At 42.0% G+C, this 16,065-nt stretch overlaps 1 protein-coding gene across 2 annotated transcripts in view; it reads left to right on the top strand.

Moving 5' to 3' along the window:
- The window catches only part of AGPAT4 (1-acylglycerol-3-phosphate O-acyltransferase 4), a 64,357-nt gene that overhangs the window by 46,106 nt on the left and 2,186 nt on the right, over nucleotides 1-16,065 (top strand). For both annotated transcript variants that reach the window (XM_054162764.1, XM_054162765.1), the window contains 3 exons: nucleotides 7,518-7,620; nucleotides 9,520-9,595; nucleotides 12,685-12,883. In XM_054162764.1, coding sequence (XP_054018739.1) covers nucleotides 7,518-7,620; nucleotides 9,520-9,595; nucleotides 12,685-12,883 — 378 coding nt within the window. The remainder of the gene's footprint in view (nucleotides 1-7,517; nucleotides 7,621-9,519; nucleotides 9,596-12,684; nucleotides 12,884-16,065) is intronic.

Genomic DNA, 16,065 nt, shown 5'->3' with positions numbered 1-16,065 from the left:
TGGGTGGATGCTGGTTTCTATGGTTGTAGAAGTAATTCACCCATAGTAACAGTGATCAGGTGCTGGTAATTTTTGAAACTATCAATTCTTAATGCTACCTGGTGCAGTAGTTCTTTGTCTGTTGGAAACAGGCATTGGTGATGTTGGTCTTGCAAGTCCATCTGTTTTGAAAAAGTTACCTTCAGAAGCAGTTTATTTAATGTGCATACATGAGAAACTGCTTTATACTAGTGGTGCCATATCAGTCAGGGTAAGCAGTGTTTGGATAGAAATTTCTTTCACAAAACAGGAAGTAAAGAGCTTTCCTTCCCAACTCATTTATTTCATAAGTGATAATGGAATCCTTTTCTCTTCAAGGACTTACTTTCACAAATTCAGATCTCTGAACACAGTATGATTCTTAAAGGTGTACTTCTAATATCTTCTGAACTTGTTCTGGTATTTTTATCAGTGGCCATATCTGCCACACAGCACAAACACAGTCCCCCAGGAAATTAATTTCAAGCAGTTGTGTGCTGTCTTAATTGCTCTTACCTTGTAGCGTTTGCTACCTATACTGTTCATAGAAGCAAATGAAAATACAGACCAGTTTTTAAAACACTCATCCATTACTCACAGTAAGAATAAATGTCAGATAGATATACTTAACTGTTAATTCTGTTGCCTGACTGTATGTCAGACAGTTCTTTTCAGATGCTTTTATTTAGTCACGAGACTTGCATTTTAAAATGTGCCTAATGATAGACTGAAGATAACTCTGTCAACCTTTTCCGTTAGTTATGTGTACTGGGACCAACTGTCCTAGAAGAAACTCATAATAATAAATTCCAGAGAGGGGTTTTCATGGAGTTCAGTACAGTAGTGTCTGGGGGGTTTGCAATGACTTTTTTTTCCCCATGAGCTGCACTTAGGTCCTGTTTTTTTTCTTTTCTTTCAATGTTTAGTGAGGCTGCTGGTCAGTCTCCTGAGCAGGCTGTCAAGTTTTAAGAGGATGAGTGATTTTTGACCAAGATGATGAGGGCAATGAGGCGTTAAGTCAAAGGATTGCATCAAGATTGCTGTCATATTAGTAGGACAATGCGTTCCATCATCTCTTCCTCTCCATTTCCCAGTCTTCACTTCTGTTCATTGTGCACTGGTGTGAACCTGTATGTAGGCAAACTCATTGCCTGTAGGTTGATTTGTCAGATGATTATTCTGGCGTAATCCACCATGTTGCCAAAGTAATGCATACAATTAAAGAGGACAGTTGAAGTAAGAAAAATCCTCCCTAGATATGTAATCAAATTATTTCATACGTTGAAATTAAGACATTAAATCTTAAATTCTTAAGTACTTAGTTCTCTGTCAGAATGCTGCACAAAGAACCAAAGTTAAACAGTTGGGCTGAGGTTAGAAAACAAACCAGAAACCCTAGAATTGTTTTGTCAGAAAATAGCACTTCAGCTTGTTTTCAGTTATGATTTGTTCTGAGCCTTTGAAAAGGCTTCCAAATATTGAATTGTGTTTGATTTTTTTAGTGAAAAAGATGTTTTAAGAGAACTTCTTTGGGAAAATACTTTATTTCACAATTGAAGCAAATTTTCCTAAGTCAGTCTGTGCGTGGGACAGCTGTAGTCTTTTCAAGATACTGTGGAGTTAGTTTTTGTTGTTGTTTTGGGGTTTTTTGCTTAGTTTAGAATGTGGAATTTCTGGACTTTTCAGCTTCTGTAGAAGAGAATTATGAGATGTCCACTTGTAATTGTGTAATTACAAAATACACATTTAATAAAAAACAATTCCAGTGCAACACACAGCATACCACTGCAGCTTTGGCAGAGGTTTGTTTACTCTTGCATATGCCATCATCATCTTGGATTTGGCACTGCTTTGCACCAAAAGATTTCGGAGTGGTACTAAAAAGTACTGGAATGACTATCAAACTACAGATCAGTTACAAACTGGAATGGAATATTCTGTCCCTGGAGTGAAGGAAAGATCATTAACACATAGAAGTATTCCCAACCAACTCTACATAATTTTTTTCAGAACAGGAGAGGCACCTTCCAATGTGTCTGAGCAGCTACCCAATTTATATCAAAACTCCAAGGTAGGCATCTTCTAAGAGATGAAAGAGCACATCATAGAATCATAGAATTGTTAGGGTTGGAAGGGACCTCAAGAATCATCTAGTTCCAACCTCCCTGCCATAGGCCATAGGCAGGGACCCCTCACACTCGATCAGGTTGCCCAGAGCCACATTCAGCCTGGCCATAAAAACTTCCAGGGATGGGGCTTCTACCACCTCCCTGGGCAACCTGTTCCAGTGTCTCACCAGCCTCATGGGGAAGAATTTCTTCCGAACATCCAATCTGAATCTGCCCATTTCTATTTTTTTTTCCCATTCCCCCTAGTCCTGTCACTACCTGACACCCTAAAAAGTCCCTCACCAGCTTTCTTGTAGGCCCCCTTCAGATACTGAAAGGCCACAATTAGGCCTTCTCTTCTCCAGACTGAATAGCCCAAACTCCCTCAGTCTGTCCTCATAGGAGAGGTGCTCCAGCCCTCAAATCATGCTCATGGCCTTCCTCTGGACACATTCCATCACCTCTAGATACTTCCTGTAATAGGGGCTCCAGAACTGGACACAGTACTCCAGGTGGGGTCTCACCAGAGCAGAGTACAGGGGGAGAATCATCTCCCTTGACCTGCTGGCTATGCTTCTCTTGATGCAGCCCTGGATGGGATTGGCTTTCTGGGCTGCAAGTGCACACTGCTGGCTCATGTTGAGCTCCTCATCCACCAGCACCCCCTAGTCCTTTTCTTTAGGGCTGCTCTCAAGCCAGTCACTGCCCAGTGTATGTCGGTGCCTCAGATTGCCGTGGCCCAGATGCAGGTCCTTGTACTTGGTCTTGTTGAACCTCGTGAGGTTGTCATGGGCCCACCTCTCCAGTCTGTCAAGGTCCTTCTGGATGGCATCCATTCCCTCCAGCATGTCTGCTCCACCACACAGGTTGGTGTCATCAGCAAACCTGCTGAGGGTGCATTCAGTGCCACTGTCCATGTCACTGACAAAGATGTTGAACAAGACTGGTCCCAGGACTGATCCCTGAGGGACTCCGCTTGTCACTGGCCTCCACTTGGACATAGACCCATTGACAGCCACCCTTTGGATGCGGCCATCAAGCCAGTTCTTTATCCACTGAATGGTCCATCCATGAAACCCATACTGCACCAGCTTGGAGACCAGGATGTGGTGCGGGACAGTGTTGAAGGCTTTGCTCAGGTCCAGGTAAATGACATCAGTTGCTCAGCCTTCATCTGTTAATGTTGTGTTCTTGTCATAGAAGGCCACCAGGTTTGTCAGGCAGGATTTGCCCTTGGTGAATCTGTGCTGATTGTGCCCCATCACCTCTTCATTATTCTTCTGCTTCAGCAGTGCCTCCAGGAGGATCTGCTCCATGATCTTACTGGGCATAGAGGTGAGACTGACTGGCCTGTAGTTCCCTGGGTCATCCATCTTTCCCTTCTTGAAAATGGGAGTTATGTTTCCCCTTTTCCAGTCAGTGGGGACCTCCCTGGACTGGCATGACTTTTGGAATATAATAGAGAGTGGTTTAGCAACCTCATCTGTCAGTTCCCTCAGCACCCATGGGTGTATCCCATCGGGTCCCACGGACTTGAACACTTTCAGGTTCTTCAGATGGTCATGAACCTGATCTTCACTCATCATGGGCAATTCCTTCTTCCAGTCCCTGCCATTATCTTCCATTATTGTGGGAGTGCTGTGTGTATCACATTTGTTTTTATTGCATCCCTGTCATTGTTACAATAATCACAGTGTCACAGTATATTAGAGGCTGGAAGGGACCTCAAGGGATTGTTGGCTCCAACGCCTCTGGCAAAGCAGGATCATGTAGGGTAGTCCACGCAGGAATACATCCAGGGAGGTTTTGAAATTCTCCAGAGAAGGAGACTCCACAACCTCCCTGGGTAGCCTATTCCAGAGCTCCATCACCCTCACTGTAAAGAAGTTTCTCCTCATGTTCAGGTGAAATGTTCTGTGTTCAGGTTTGAGCCTGTTGTTCCTTATTACTGTGCCCCACTGAAAACAGCTTGGCCCCATCCACTTGACACTCATCCCTCATATATTTATACACATTGATCAGATGCCCTTTGAGTCTTCTCAAGACTAAACAGCCCCAGGGATCTCAGTCTCTCTTCATAGGGGAGATGCTCAAGTCCCCTAATTATCCTCACGGCTCTCCGTTGGATTCTCTCCATCAGTTCTCTGTCTTTCTTGAACTGGGGAGCCCAAAACTGGACACAGTAATCCAGGTGCTGTCTCACCAGAGCAGAGTAGAGAGGTAGAAGAACTTCCCTAGACCTGCTGGACACACTTTTCTTGATGCAACCCAGGATACCATTGGCTCTCTTGGACACAAGGGCACATTGCTGTACCATGGAGAACTGGCTGTTCATCATCACTTCAAGGTCTTTCTCCATGGAGCTGCTTTCTAGCAGGGCAGCCCCTAACCTGTCCTGGTGCCTGCTGTTATTCCTCCCCAGATGTAGGACCCTGCACTTGTCCTTATTAAACTTCATGAGGTTTGCCTGCACCCAGCTCTCCAGCCTTTCCAGGTCATGTTGGATGGCTGCACAGCCTGACGGGGTGCCAGCCAGCGCCCCCAGCTTTGTATCATCAGCAGACTTGCTGAGGGTACTCTTAATTCCCTCATCCAGGTCGTTGACAGAGACATTGAACAAAACTGGACCCAATACTGATCCCTGGGGAACACCACTGGCCACAAGCCTCTAAGTTGACTCCGTCTCACTGATGACAACCCTCTGAACTCTGTTGTCAAGGCAGTTTTCAATCCACCTCACTGATCTGCTGTCTATGCCATATTTCCTGAGCTTTTCTATGAGGATGTTATGGGAGACAGTATCAAAAGCTTTACTGAAGTCAAGACATCCACTGCTCTTCCCTCATCTACTCTTTGGTCATAATTTCATAGAAGTCTATCAAATTAGTCAGACAGGCTCTCCCCTTGGTAAATCCATGCTGGCTACTCCTGATAACCTTCTTGTCTTAATGTGGTTAGAGATGACCTCCAGGATGAGCTGCTCCATTGTCTTTCCAGGGATGGAGGTGAGGCTGACTGGTCTGTAGTTGCCTGGTCCTCCTTCTTGTCTTTTTGAAGACTGGAGTGACATTTTCTTTCCTCCAGTCATCAGGCTCATCATCTGTTCTCCAGGACTTTTCAAAGATGATGGAGAGAGGTTCAGCAACAGTGTCAGCAGCTCTCTCAGCACTTGTAGATGCACTCCATCAGGACTCCAGATGCACTCCATGGACTTGTTTGTCTTTAATTGGTGGAAGAGATCTCTAACCCAGCCCTGACTGACCAGTGGAATGTCCACATCTCTCCTGTTCTGCTCCCTTGCTTCTAGAAACTGAGGTTCCTGAAGGCTGGTCTTAAGAGTAATGGCTGAGGCAAAGAAGGCATTCAGCAGCTCTGCCATTTCTGCATCATCAGTTACCATATCTCCTATATCATTCAGCAGTGGGCCCACCTTTTGCCTGCTCTTCCTTTTATCATCGATGTATTTGAAAAACTCTTCTTCTTCTCTTTTACCCTTCTGGTGAGATTCAGTTCCAGGAGGGCCTTGTCCGTCCTTCTTGCATCTCTACATTCTCTGTCTGTGTCTCTATAATCCTCCCAATTGTCTAGTCCTTTTTTCCACATATTGTAAACATCCTTTTTCTTTTTGAGTTTTACTAAAAGTTCCTTGCTTGTCCATGTAGGTCTTCTGCTTGCCTTACTTGATTATTATTTTTTCAAGGGAATACATTTCTCTCGAGCTATTCTGTTCTCTTGAGCTATTCTCTCATGCTATTAAAGAATAAACTGAGAAGCTTACCCTGCATAAATCAAATTGAGCTCTTACCTTGCTCCAGTTGTGCTGGATTGGTAAATTAGAGTAGATGAGTAAAATCCTTCTACACTAAGAAGGTTTAACATGGAAGTAAATAATTTATTTTAAAAAAAAAAAAAAAGTAATTTCTTACTTATATTTTACAGGGAGAGTAGTGTGCTTGAAGTAGATTTTGGCTCATTTGTTGCAGTTAGGAAAAGAGTTATTAATGATGGATGCAACCAATATGTAAAGATGCTGTTTTGGCCTTCATTTTTGGGATTTGCTTGCAGCCCTGAATCCAGGCTGTGCTGTTCTGTGCTGTTAGTTCTATTTTGCAGTAACAAATGCTGTGATGAGTTTCTGGAGGCTGAATGTTGCCACCAAGCTATTCTCACGTAGCTAGAGAGGCTTCAAAACCTGAAGCAAATCTGTTATGTGTAATAAAAGATTTTCTTGCGTGGATCAGGAGCTCTCCCAATAAAGGTTCATCACTGTGTTCATTATTGCGAAGCTCTAGAGCAGAAAACAGGAAAATTAATCGCCCTCTGGTAATTTTATGCCACCAGGAAAAGAGAGTCTCTAAGGATGTGTTCAAAGAAACTTTTTTGGAATGATTTATGTGGTTCAAAAACAGTGAACATTTTTTCTGTAGAAACTGCTTGTTAATGCTCTTGTAGTTTAATTACAAATGACCCTTGCAAATACTTTTACTGTTACCATGCAGTCCTGATGTGCAGAAACAGTGTTTTCTCAAGGCTGAAAGTCTGTCTAAAGTTTTGTTCTGTGATGTTGTATTCCTCATAGCATGCTTGTCTTCATAGCAGCAGCCTGGCTGACACAAGACATGATCTGTTACTTTCTTTGCCTTTGACCTATAGCAAGTGCCTCACTTACCAAATACTGGCTATGAAGGGAAGGTTGTTTTGAACCCCAGTGACTCTAGCTGTGTAAGCAGGTGTCTCACACACACTTCACCCATTCTTGGTCAAACTCTCTATATTGCTAGTTGCTTATGAAGTCTGTATCTGCCTGGTTATCTACCCAGATTTGGGGCAGAGTTGTGTCATTCACAGTGAGTTGAGAAAGCTAATATTTTTTTTCAACCACTTGACTCCTAGAATGTCCTAGGTATGTTAACTGTCAGAAACTAACTGTAACTGTTCCCTGTGTCCAATATTCTGGTGATCACAGTATCACACTATCACAGTATCACCAAGGTTGGAAGAGACCTCAAAGATCATCAAGTCCAACCCATCACCACAGACCTCATGACTAGACCATAGCACCAAGTGCCACATCCAATCCCCTCTTGAACCCCTTTAGGGACGGTGACTTACCACCTCCCTGGGCAGCCCATTCCAATGGTGAATGACTCTCTCAGTGAAGAACTTTCTCCTGATGGGGAAGGAGGCAGGGATGGAGAGCAAAGATTTCCATTTTACTGGTGCAGTTCCTTAAAATGTCACCGGTTATTTGGCTTCTTAAAACCTGCATGTTGAATATTCCATTGTCATCTTTACTTTAGTGACAACTCAGACTGTGGTGCTATTGCTCTTTGAGAATGACTTGTTTCCATTCTGTTACTACAGTAATGTTATAACCTTTTTCTCTTGTAGTTTCTGCAGTCTATGATTCTACCCTCAATTTTAGAAATAATGAGAATCCAACATTGCTGGGAGTCCTAAATGGAAAGAAATATCATGCAGATTTATATGTAAGGCAAGTAATCGATATTTCAATTCCTTTTCGGCATACAGGAGGGTGTAGTTGTAATCACAGTTGTACAAATAAGGAAATAGGTATGTCTCTACCAACCTGGCTTCACAGAACTGCAAACAAAAACTCCTATCAGATGGGAAGGATTTCCTGCAAAGTTATGTAAATGTAAATATGTGGAGACTCTATAAAGGTCTACAGCATTTTTTTTGTTTGTTAGTTTTTAGTCATTTCTGTGTCTGTCAGCTCAGCAGCATCAGTGGGGACTCCTTTTACCCACTTGACCGGAATACCAAACATCTACTTAAGTGTTCAGATAGAGTGGCTTTCATGCATGTTCCCACTCAGGTAGGTGGAGGCCAGGCTCAGGATTGTTCCTGTCTGTGGTGTAGTTGTTGATGTATCTGGCACTCTCTTCTGACCAAGAATGGGGATATTTAATGAACAATATGATGGTTCAGGGTTGGACCCTAGAAGTGATTCCACAAGTAATCAGGAGTTCATCATACCCCCTTTACAGCTATAATTATCTGGTCCAATTGGTTTATCTTGGCTATTGGTATGAAGTAGACTAGGGTGACCTCCTTTTCTATCTGTTTGAAAAAATATTTTCTTCAGAATTGTTTTTGTCCAAGGGTGTAAAGAAACTTTTTCTTGATTCTCATGGATGAAACAGGAGTTTGCATTCCCACTTGACTCTCATGGGTAGCTCAGCTTAGTGGCTTTGTGTTTGGAGTACATGGCCCATCTGGCTAGTGTTTGCAGAGGAGCGAGTGGCCTTTCCCATGTGGGCCATTTCTCCCAAAAGCATAGAAGAGTGCATCTCTTTGTGTCTCCCTTTATGCCCTTCCAGTCTACTGCAAGGCACTTTGGCAGAGGATGCAAATTGCTTTTCGTGATTCAGACTAGCTATTTGTCCTTCTGTCCATTTGAGCCTCCTGAAAAGTTCCTACAGGCAGGTCAAGCCTCACGGCAAAATATTTTGGCAATCAATTGGAAACAATCACAGATAGTTTTGGTAATCTTCTCTATTTGCTTATTGAAGTCCTGTAAATGTTGCACTCAGTAGAATTCAGTTCAATGGCCTTGTTTGTCTGTGCCTATGTGGTGCTGACTTTGAGTGTTTGTCATGTTACTTTCTTAAATAAAGGAACAACGCAGTAGTGTGGTACTTATTAGCTCTGAACAGGAGTGCCCTGAAATGTGCTCTGTCCTGTCAATTCTTAATGGTATTTAATTAAGTTATAATCTGCATTGAAAAATGTGAAATTACTAAATATTGTGATTAGCGTACCTAAATGAGGATGACAGGAGGATTTCTTTCTGCCACATGATTATTGACCAAAATTCATGTAATGTGATGGAAACTTCATTTTGTCAAGGGAGAGGTTTTTCAGGAGCCATTTTGCTGGAAATTATCAACCAACCCGCACGTCGTAACAAAAAATGACAGGAACTGGAATTATTAGCTGAGAAATACTAAAGCACTTTACCCTACGTATACGCATGGTTTGGGGTTTTTTCTCTGTAACGCCTAGCTGATTAAATACAGCCTTGGACTTTTTAGATGAAATAATAAGTTCACTCAAAGCCTTTGTTTGGAAAGAGAAAATTTGAAACCTTTATCTAGACAGTGGCTGTAGCGAACTCAAACCTAATGCGTTGCTATTGCAGAAATCTAAATATCTGAATTTCAGATGCACCTGAAAACTGAAGGTGACTCTAGAAGCACACTGTGCCTTGCTGATGTGGGAGCTGTTACCACAAATTAAAAAATAAAAATAAAAAATAAAAGGTAGTGAGTCTCCTGCCAGATCAATAATCTATCTGTGTAATATAAGTGCTGTTTATGGCAACTGTAGTGTTTAATATTCTTTAATTTCTCCTGTTTACCATTTGCAGGCGAATTCCACTAGAGGAAGTCCCAGAAAATGAGCAGGAATGTTCTAACTGGCTCCACAAACTGTATCAAGAAAAGGTTGGATTTTCATCTAGACAGCACTTGCATGTTCAGTCATTTATTCTGATAGTCAAACCTTGCAGTGCATGTGTGTAGTAGTCCTGCTTTGGGAGCTTGGGGTGGGTGGGTTGGTTGGGTTGTTTTTGCAGGATGAGTGCTCTGTTTCTCCAGATACAAAGCAGTCTTGTGCTGTCAGTCATGAGTGCCTTTATTTTGTACTTCAAGAGCAACAGGAAGAAAACCTAAGCAAGCCTTGACAGAGTAGTTTTAAAACCCTTCTTCAGAAAGTTTTAGAAGGATACAAACAGGATACAACTACCTCCTGGCTGGTAGAAGAACCTCCTTCCCCTTAAAGACACCTCCTGAATAAAGAAGTAATTCATAGACTGAATGTGGTATATTTTGCTGTAGATTTTCTTTGTCCCTGTTTTCACCCTGTCTTTTTCTGCCAGGGCATAGATCTAGCATTAACAGGACAGGCTGATAAATTGCTTTCACATTGTGTGCGATAGAAGGCATGCATTTAAGATTCTTAATTACATATAATCAGGGCAGAATAGTAATGACTCTGTGTTTGTAGATGCCTGTTGATTTATTATTTTTGGTAAATACATTCATATGCATCCTTCAGATTTCCAGACTCCATTTCTTAGTGGTTTTGTTCTTATGAACATAGGAGATAATTGTTGGGGGTGCAGTCTTTGAATACGGGCAGCACTCCCATTCTAATTGGTGGGAGTCATAGGCATGCAAGGCATGAGGTCTGGCATCTTAGTTTGCTTCAATAAATTGATCTAAATTATGTATTCAGGCTGGAATACAGTAGTGTTATGGATTTAGGAGTGCACTCTGGTTCTTGCTACTCGTCATTTGATTTTCTGGTTTAGCCACTGCTACAAATGCAAAGAAAAGGGCCTTGCTGTACAAATATGGGTGCTGTGCTGTTCTAAACCAAACACTGTTTCCCTGCCTTTTCCAGTAAGCACCATGTCCACGTGCTTCTTCCACATCAGGGATTAATTTTTGTCCCTCTACAGAAGGCCAGGAGGGCTAGATTAGACAGAGGTGTGATTTGGCTTGCATGTTGCCTTCTGGTCTCTTTTCTCTTCTGTTCTCTTTTTCTTTTTTTTTCTTTCCTTCTTTTTTTTTCTTCCCCTTTTATCCTTCATTGCCATTGCTAGAAAGACTCCCTTTGACTTTAACAAGGACCAGGTTGAGCATCCTAGTGCCTGGTCTGAGGAGGTATGGTATAATATTCACAACGCTGCTGACTCTTGCATGTTTTTCTTTTTTCACCTCCTTAAAGCCTCACTGTCTGAAATAGAAATTCCCCTTAAGAATCTTAATTTCCATTAAAAAGAAAGACAGCTTCTAACTCTTCTCACATGTAAGAGAAGCATGGAAAACAGCACATGAAAATATGTGCTGAAATTCCCCAGGGAATTAGCAAAGCATAACTGAAGAGGGAAAGTGTACAGAACTCCAGTGTTAAGGACCAAAGGGTTATGATTTTGGATATTTGTTCTTTGTGGACCTCATCTTGAGACGGTGATGACATACCTCTTCAGTCTGACCTCCCTGGTGTGAGAAGCAGGAATCCAGTTAGCTTCTTCAAAAGATAGTGTCTGTTCCCTGCTTTCCCCGCACTGCACTACCCACCCCACTGTCTGAAGTAACTCAGATTTGGTGGGGGCATTAGAGGGAGCATGCTTCTATGTCCGAATATGATACTTGGGTGGGTAGAATTCATTACAAACTGAAAACATGCTCTGTATGAAGGGGAATGAAAGGAACTTACTGTGGAAGAAGTGACTGAGAGAAATTTTGAGGTACATACTGTGTTTAAATGCTGACTTGAACTGTTGATGGGTTGTTGATAGGCACCTTTGCAAAAGCTTAGAAGACAAATTCTGCAAGGAATGTGAATGTTTTTAAGGGTAAAGAATCATAACTGAAGAGCTTTTCCCCACAATGGTGTAAAACATGTAGTGGAGGTGACAGCATTGACATTCTTTTGCTAGTTGTATATTTCTTCCATCTGTCTCAAACTGCTTGGTGAGATGTGGTCAACAGTTTTGCCAGAATTTTTGGAAAGTGTCAGGATTCCATTCTTTGAAGAAATGTAGTACTTCTTTCTGACTAAGTTTAGGTTCCTTTTCATGTCATTTTAATGCTGACTACATTAATTAACCAGTTTTACGTGATGAGAGATTAATACTCTTTGCCTTTGAACCATTAAGAAGGGTTCTTCTTTCCTACCCTATTTGGTGTCGTGTGTTGATCATATTGCTAAAGGTAATGCCAGTCACACATTCAAGCTCTAGAGCAAGGTACTGTATTGTGTAAGTCTTCTGTGCTGCAAGTCTTACGTGCTTGAAAAACCACACACCGCAAGACCAAAAAAAACACCAAACCACAAAAGCCCAAATCTCCAAATCTCACCCCATTATCTTCCTCACATTACACTGAGAGCGCTTTAGTCAAAACTGTTTTCATGCTGAACAGAGAGATTCAGCACCCAGACTTCCTTCCATAAGCTTTGTGGGAATCAGATGAACAAAACTGCTTCCCTCGAACAGACAGGAGGGGGTGGTGTTCTTTGCAGTATGGGACAAGAAGGTCACCTTTTCTGCTCACCTTTCCTGACAGGGGTGTGGCTGCTGTTTTAGAACAGTGGTTGAAGAAAACATTAAGGAACAGAGGATCTGCTACCTAACATGTAGCCAAAATGTTTCTGTGGCTCAGCAGTAGCTGGTTGGTGGCTGTGGCTCTTGTGGGAGTTTCAACAGTGATACCTGCATTGCTGTAGGAGCGCACATCCCCTTACACTCTTGCTTTACTCTCCAGGCATGCTATTTTTCAGGCTTGGATGTGCACATCAATGTAAGATTGCCTGTTGGGGTTTTTGGTGGTGGTGGGTTTTTTTGTTTGTTTGTCCTCTCTCTCTCCCTTTTCTCTGACTTCAAAGTAGAAACCTTTCAGCCATGACTTGGTCTTTGATCTTCCCCCATGGTTACAAGCCTGCAGAAGGAGAAACATCAAAGTCACAAACAGCTAGTTTTGTTGGTGGATGGGGATTTAATTGTTGCCCTCCTTTGTTCTACTAGGATGCATTCCAGGAAGAATACTACCAAACAGGAACCTACCCAGCAGTCCCTATAGTACCACCCCGACGGCCATGGACACTTCTGAACTGGCTTTTCTGGGCCTTACTGCTGCTATATCCTTTATTCAAGCTTCTCATCAACATGATCAATAGTGGATCATCCCTGACACTGGCTAGTTTTGCATTCGTCATTGTAATGGGTAAGTTTTGTGAAACAGATTATTTACAGGGGAACTATCAGATACTATTTATTGAGGCTTAATAATATCAACATGATTTGTGAATTAAACAGATCATCTGATACTATATTCACTTTTGGAGAGTTTATTTTTGTACATTATTATTTTCTGTAAGAGCTGCATACAAAATTTTCTGTTTCAATAGAAACCAAGACAGTAACTTTCCAGTAGGTTGCCCTGCAAAAGGCTTTTATGTAGTGTGTAGTTTGTACTTTGAATGCCTGTAAGAGATGGTCAAGGATGATTGATTATGTTGAGAATTTTTTCATCCAGTTGCATTTTTGTATGTCACTCACTGGAAATCTATGAGGTTGTGATTTAAGGGCAGCCAGTTATAGCCATCTACATTGACTTCTGTACCACAGGGCATAGACCATCACAGACCACTCCTACAGTTCCTGTGGTAGTTCTGAACTGCTCTGTTTTGTGTTTAAACTAATATGTTGTATAAGAGGAGGAAGGAGGAAAAAAAACACAGCTAGAGACATCTCAGATAGTGTTTTTCAAGGAAACAGGAAACAGGTCTGTTTGGCAAATTATGTCATATCTGGGTGTCTGTGCCTTCTTGGCACATTGGGTGCCTATTTCTAGAGTAAGTTCCCTTCCAGAATAAGCCATACCTTTTGAAAGCAAGTATTTTCTATGGTTGCACTGACCATCACATGCATTTATGGTTTCATCATCTTAATGTCCATGTGTATTACAAACAGCCTTTGAAAAAGCAGCAGAACTTCACAGTCCTTCTGGCTCTAAGTAAACTTTGATGCAGAGATACTGAAGTTCACTTAAAAAGACATGTCCAAAATAGCAACACAGAGGACAGTATGGAGCATTTCTTGTTTCAGATGGGCATCTAGAAGTGCATCTTTGTTCTTGACCTAGGAAATAGTTTCTAACACATAATATTTCTTTGCATTGTCAGAAGTCTGAATCTTGAGCAGGTCCCATGCTGGTCTGATCAAGATGAATTAAGGAATTTGTGAAGAGCTGAATATGGCAGGCAGTACTCTTTTTCAGAAAGTGCCCACCCAATCAAACTCAGTGCAAGATACTCTGGAAGCTGCTTCTAAAGATAACTGGAGAAGGAATAATTTGTGTGTGCACACAGACAGAAAAGTTGCTTCGGGATGCTTTGGACCATGGGAAGGAAAACAAGAGCAAGGATAAAGTCCAGTGTAATAGCTGATACATTAAAGTAGGGTAGAGGGCAAGGAAGGGGGAAACCTGTGCCCTTGTCCTCACCTGGAGACCCTGATACTTTTTACCCTGGGAATGTTTTATGTAAAATGCATAAGGATTTCTTATGGAGCAGCAACTATGACTTAGAAGCGTGTTTTTTTTTCACCCATTTTACCTGTGGGAAGCCAGAAGCAGTGCCCCCACCCCCATTTCCCTCTGTTCATGAACACAGCCAGAATTTGGGACATTGTGTTTTCATATGGCAATTTTACATCTCACCTGATGTTCCAGAATCAGGAAGCTTATTGCAGTGTCTAATAGCCCATTGTAAGTAGATTGCCCTTCTTAAAGGCAGATTTCAGTGCCAGATAACATTACCTTTATTAGGGTAGGTGCAGATAGCACAATGTATGTATAAACCTTCTATGTTGGGAAAGAGCAGAGGAACTAGGTCATTTTACCTGGTATCCTCTGCTTTGTTTCCACAGCATCATTTGTCTTTTGTACAGTCTTTGCTGATTGTGCTCTCCAGTAAAACACTTAATGGCTTTTAAGTAACTGTTCAGGTGGAAGGAGCCATAAGAGAAGTGCCCTGAGGTGGTCAAGCTGGGGAGAAAGCAGCAGTGCAATTCCTTAGACTCCAACTCTCTAAGGAATCCAGATCCAACAAATGAATAACCAATGTAGATAAATATAGCTCTGCTGGTTCAGCTCAAACACTTTCAGCCCGAAATTAATGATGTCTCCTCGTTATACTGAGAATGCTGAGCCATCCTCTCTTGCTTTGCTGTGCAGCAGTTTGGCTATTTGTACTCATAATAAGCATCACATTGTGCTACTATCTAACTACCAGTCTGGGACTAGGGGTCCTTTGTGGTGATACTACTTGAACCAACACAAGGCAGTCCCTGCTTCAGAGGATAAAAGCTCAAGCAGTTCGAGAGACAAAAGTCTCTTTAGAAAACTGGCATTAGTTTCGTAGGACACACAGCAAGAGATTTGTTTACTTAGCTCACAAGTACTATTTGGAACTTGAGGCTGATATTTTGGTTTAAAAGCAGTTCTCAGATGTCAGTATTTGGGAGTAGCTTTTTTCCCTCCTGTTTCTCCAGTCTTATTTGGCTCCAAAGAATTCAGTGCTGCCTTTCATGTTCTGGTAATGTGTTGAAAAGGATGACCTTCAAGCTCTAGAACTGTTTTGTTATAGAGCTGTCAACAGCAGTTAAACACTATTTAAAACAACAGAATTAAAGAGCCTTACATATGATGGTATCACTAGAGTATGTTCAGGAGAGTTGTGGAGGAGGCCACCAGTTCAGGGAGAAACCACTGAAGCAGCCTGGCACTTATCCCCACTTTGCTTCCACAGGCTTGGCAAACATGAGCAGTCCCTTCTACTTGCTCCCTGCCTTCTCCAGGATGCTGAAGGCTGCAGGGTGAAATGAGGACAGAAGGCCAATGGCAGCTCCTGCCAGGGAGCAAAGGAGAAGGGTGGTGGGTAGGGGGAATCTGACCCAGGTATATTTTTATGTCCAGGCAGTGTTATTCCTCAAACTGGATGAAATTCCCAACATGTTGTGTGGTTGCTGTAACAGCTGCTCTTATTTATGCTGTGTTTCTATCACCAGATGTTGATTCTATCACTTCTGGTAAAATTCATCAACTACTTCATGCTATTAAATTAAGATCCCAGGCTGCAGGCTGGATCTTCCTCTTCTCTTCCCTAGCTCCTGGTCATGTAAATGTCAGAGATTTTTTTTTTTTTTCTTTTTTAGAGAAGACCAATGGGAATGAGACATTCTGAGAACCTCACAGGACTAGGCCTTTTCACCATCAGTCAGGAACAAACTGGGATTTGGTGGTCTAGGGGAAGATTTGCTTGCTTGTGTTTTGCTGCTTGTGTTTTTCTTTTTCTTTGAAAAAAGTGTTCTGAACAGAGGGACAGTGTTTGTTTGGGGATTACC

Source organism: Dryobates pubescens, chromosome 6, assembly GCF_014839835.1.
Source record: "Dryobates pubescens isolate bDryPub1 chromosome 6, bDryPub1.pri, whole genome shotgun sequence".
NCBI classification, from domain to species: Eukaryota; Metazoa; Chordata; class Aves; order Piciformes; family Picidae; genus Dryobates; species Dryobates pubescens.
The sequence above is the reverse complement of the archived record's forward strand: the minus strand, read 5'-3'. Positions and strand labels throughout refer to the sequence as shown.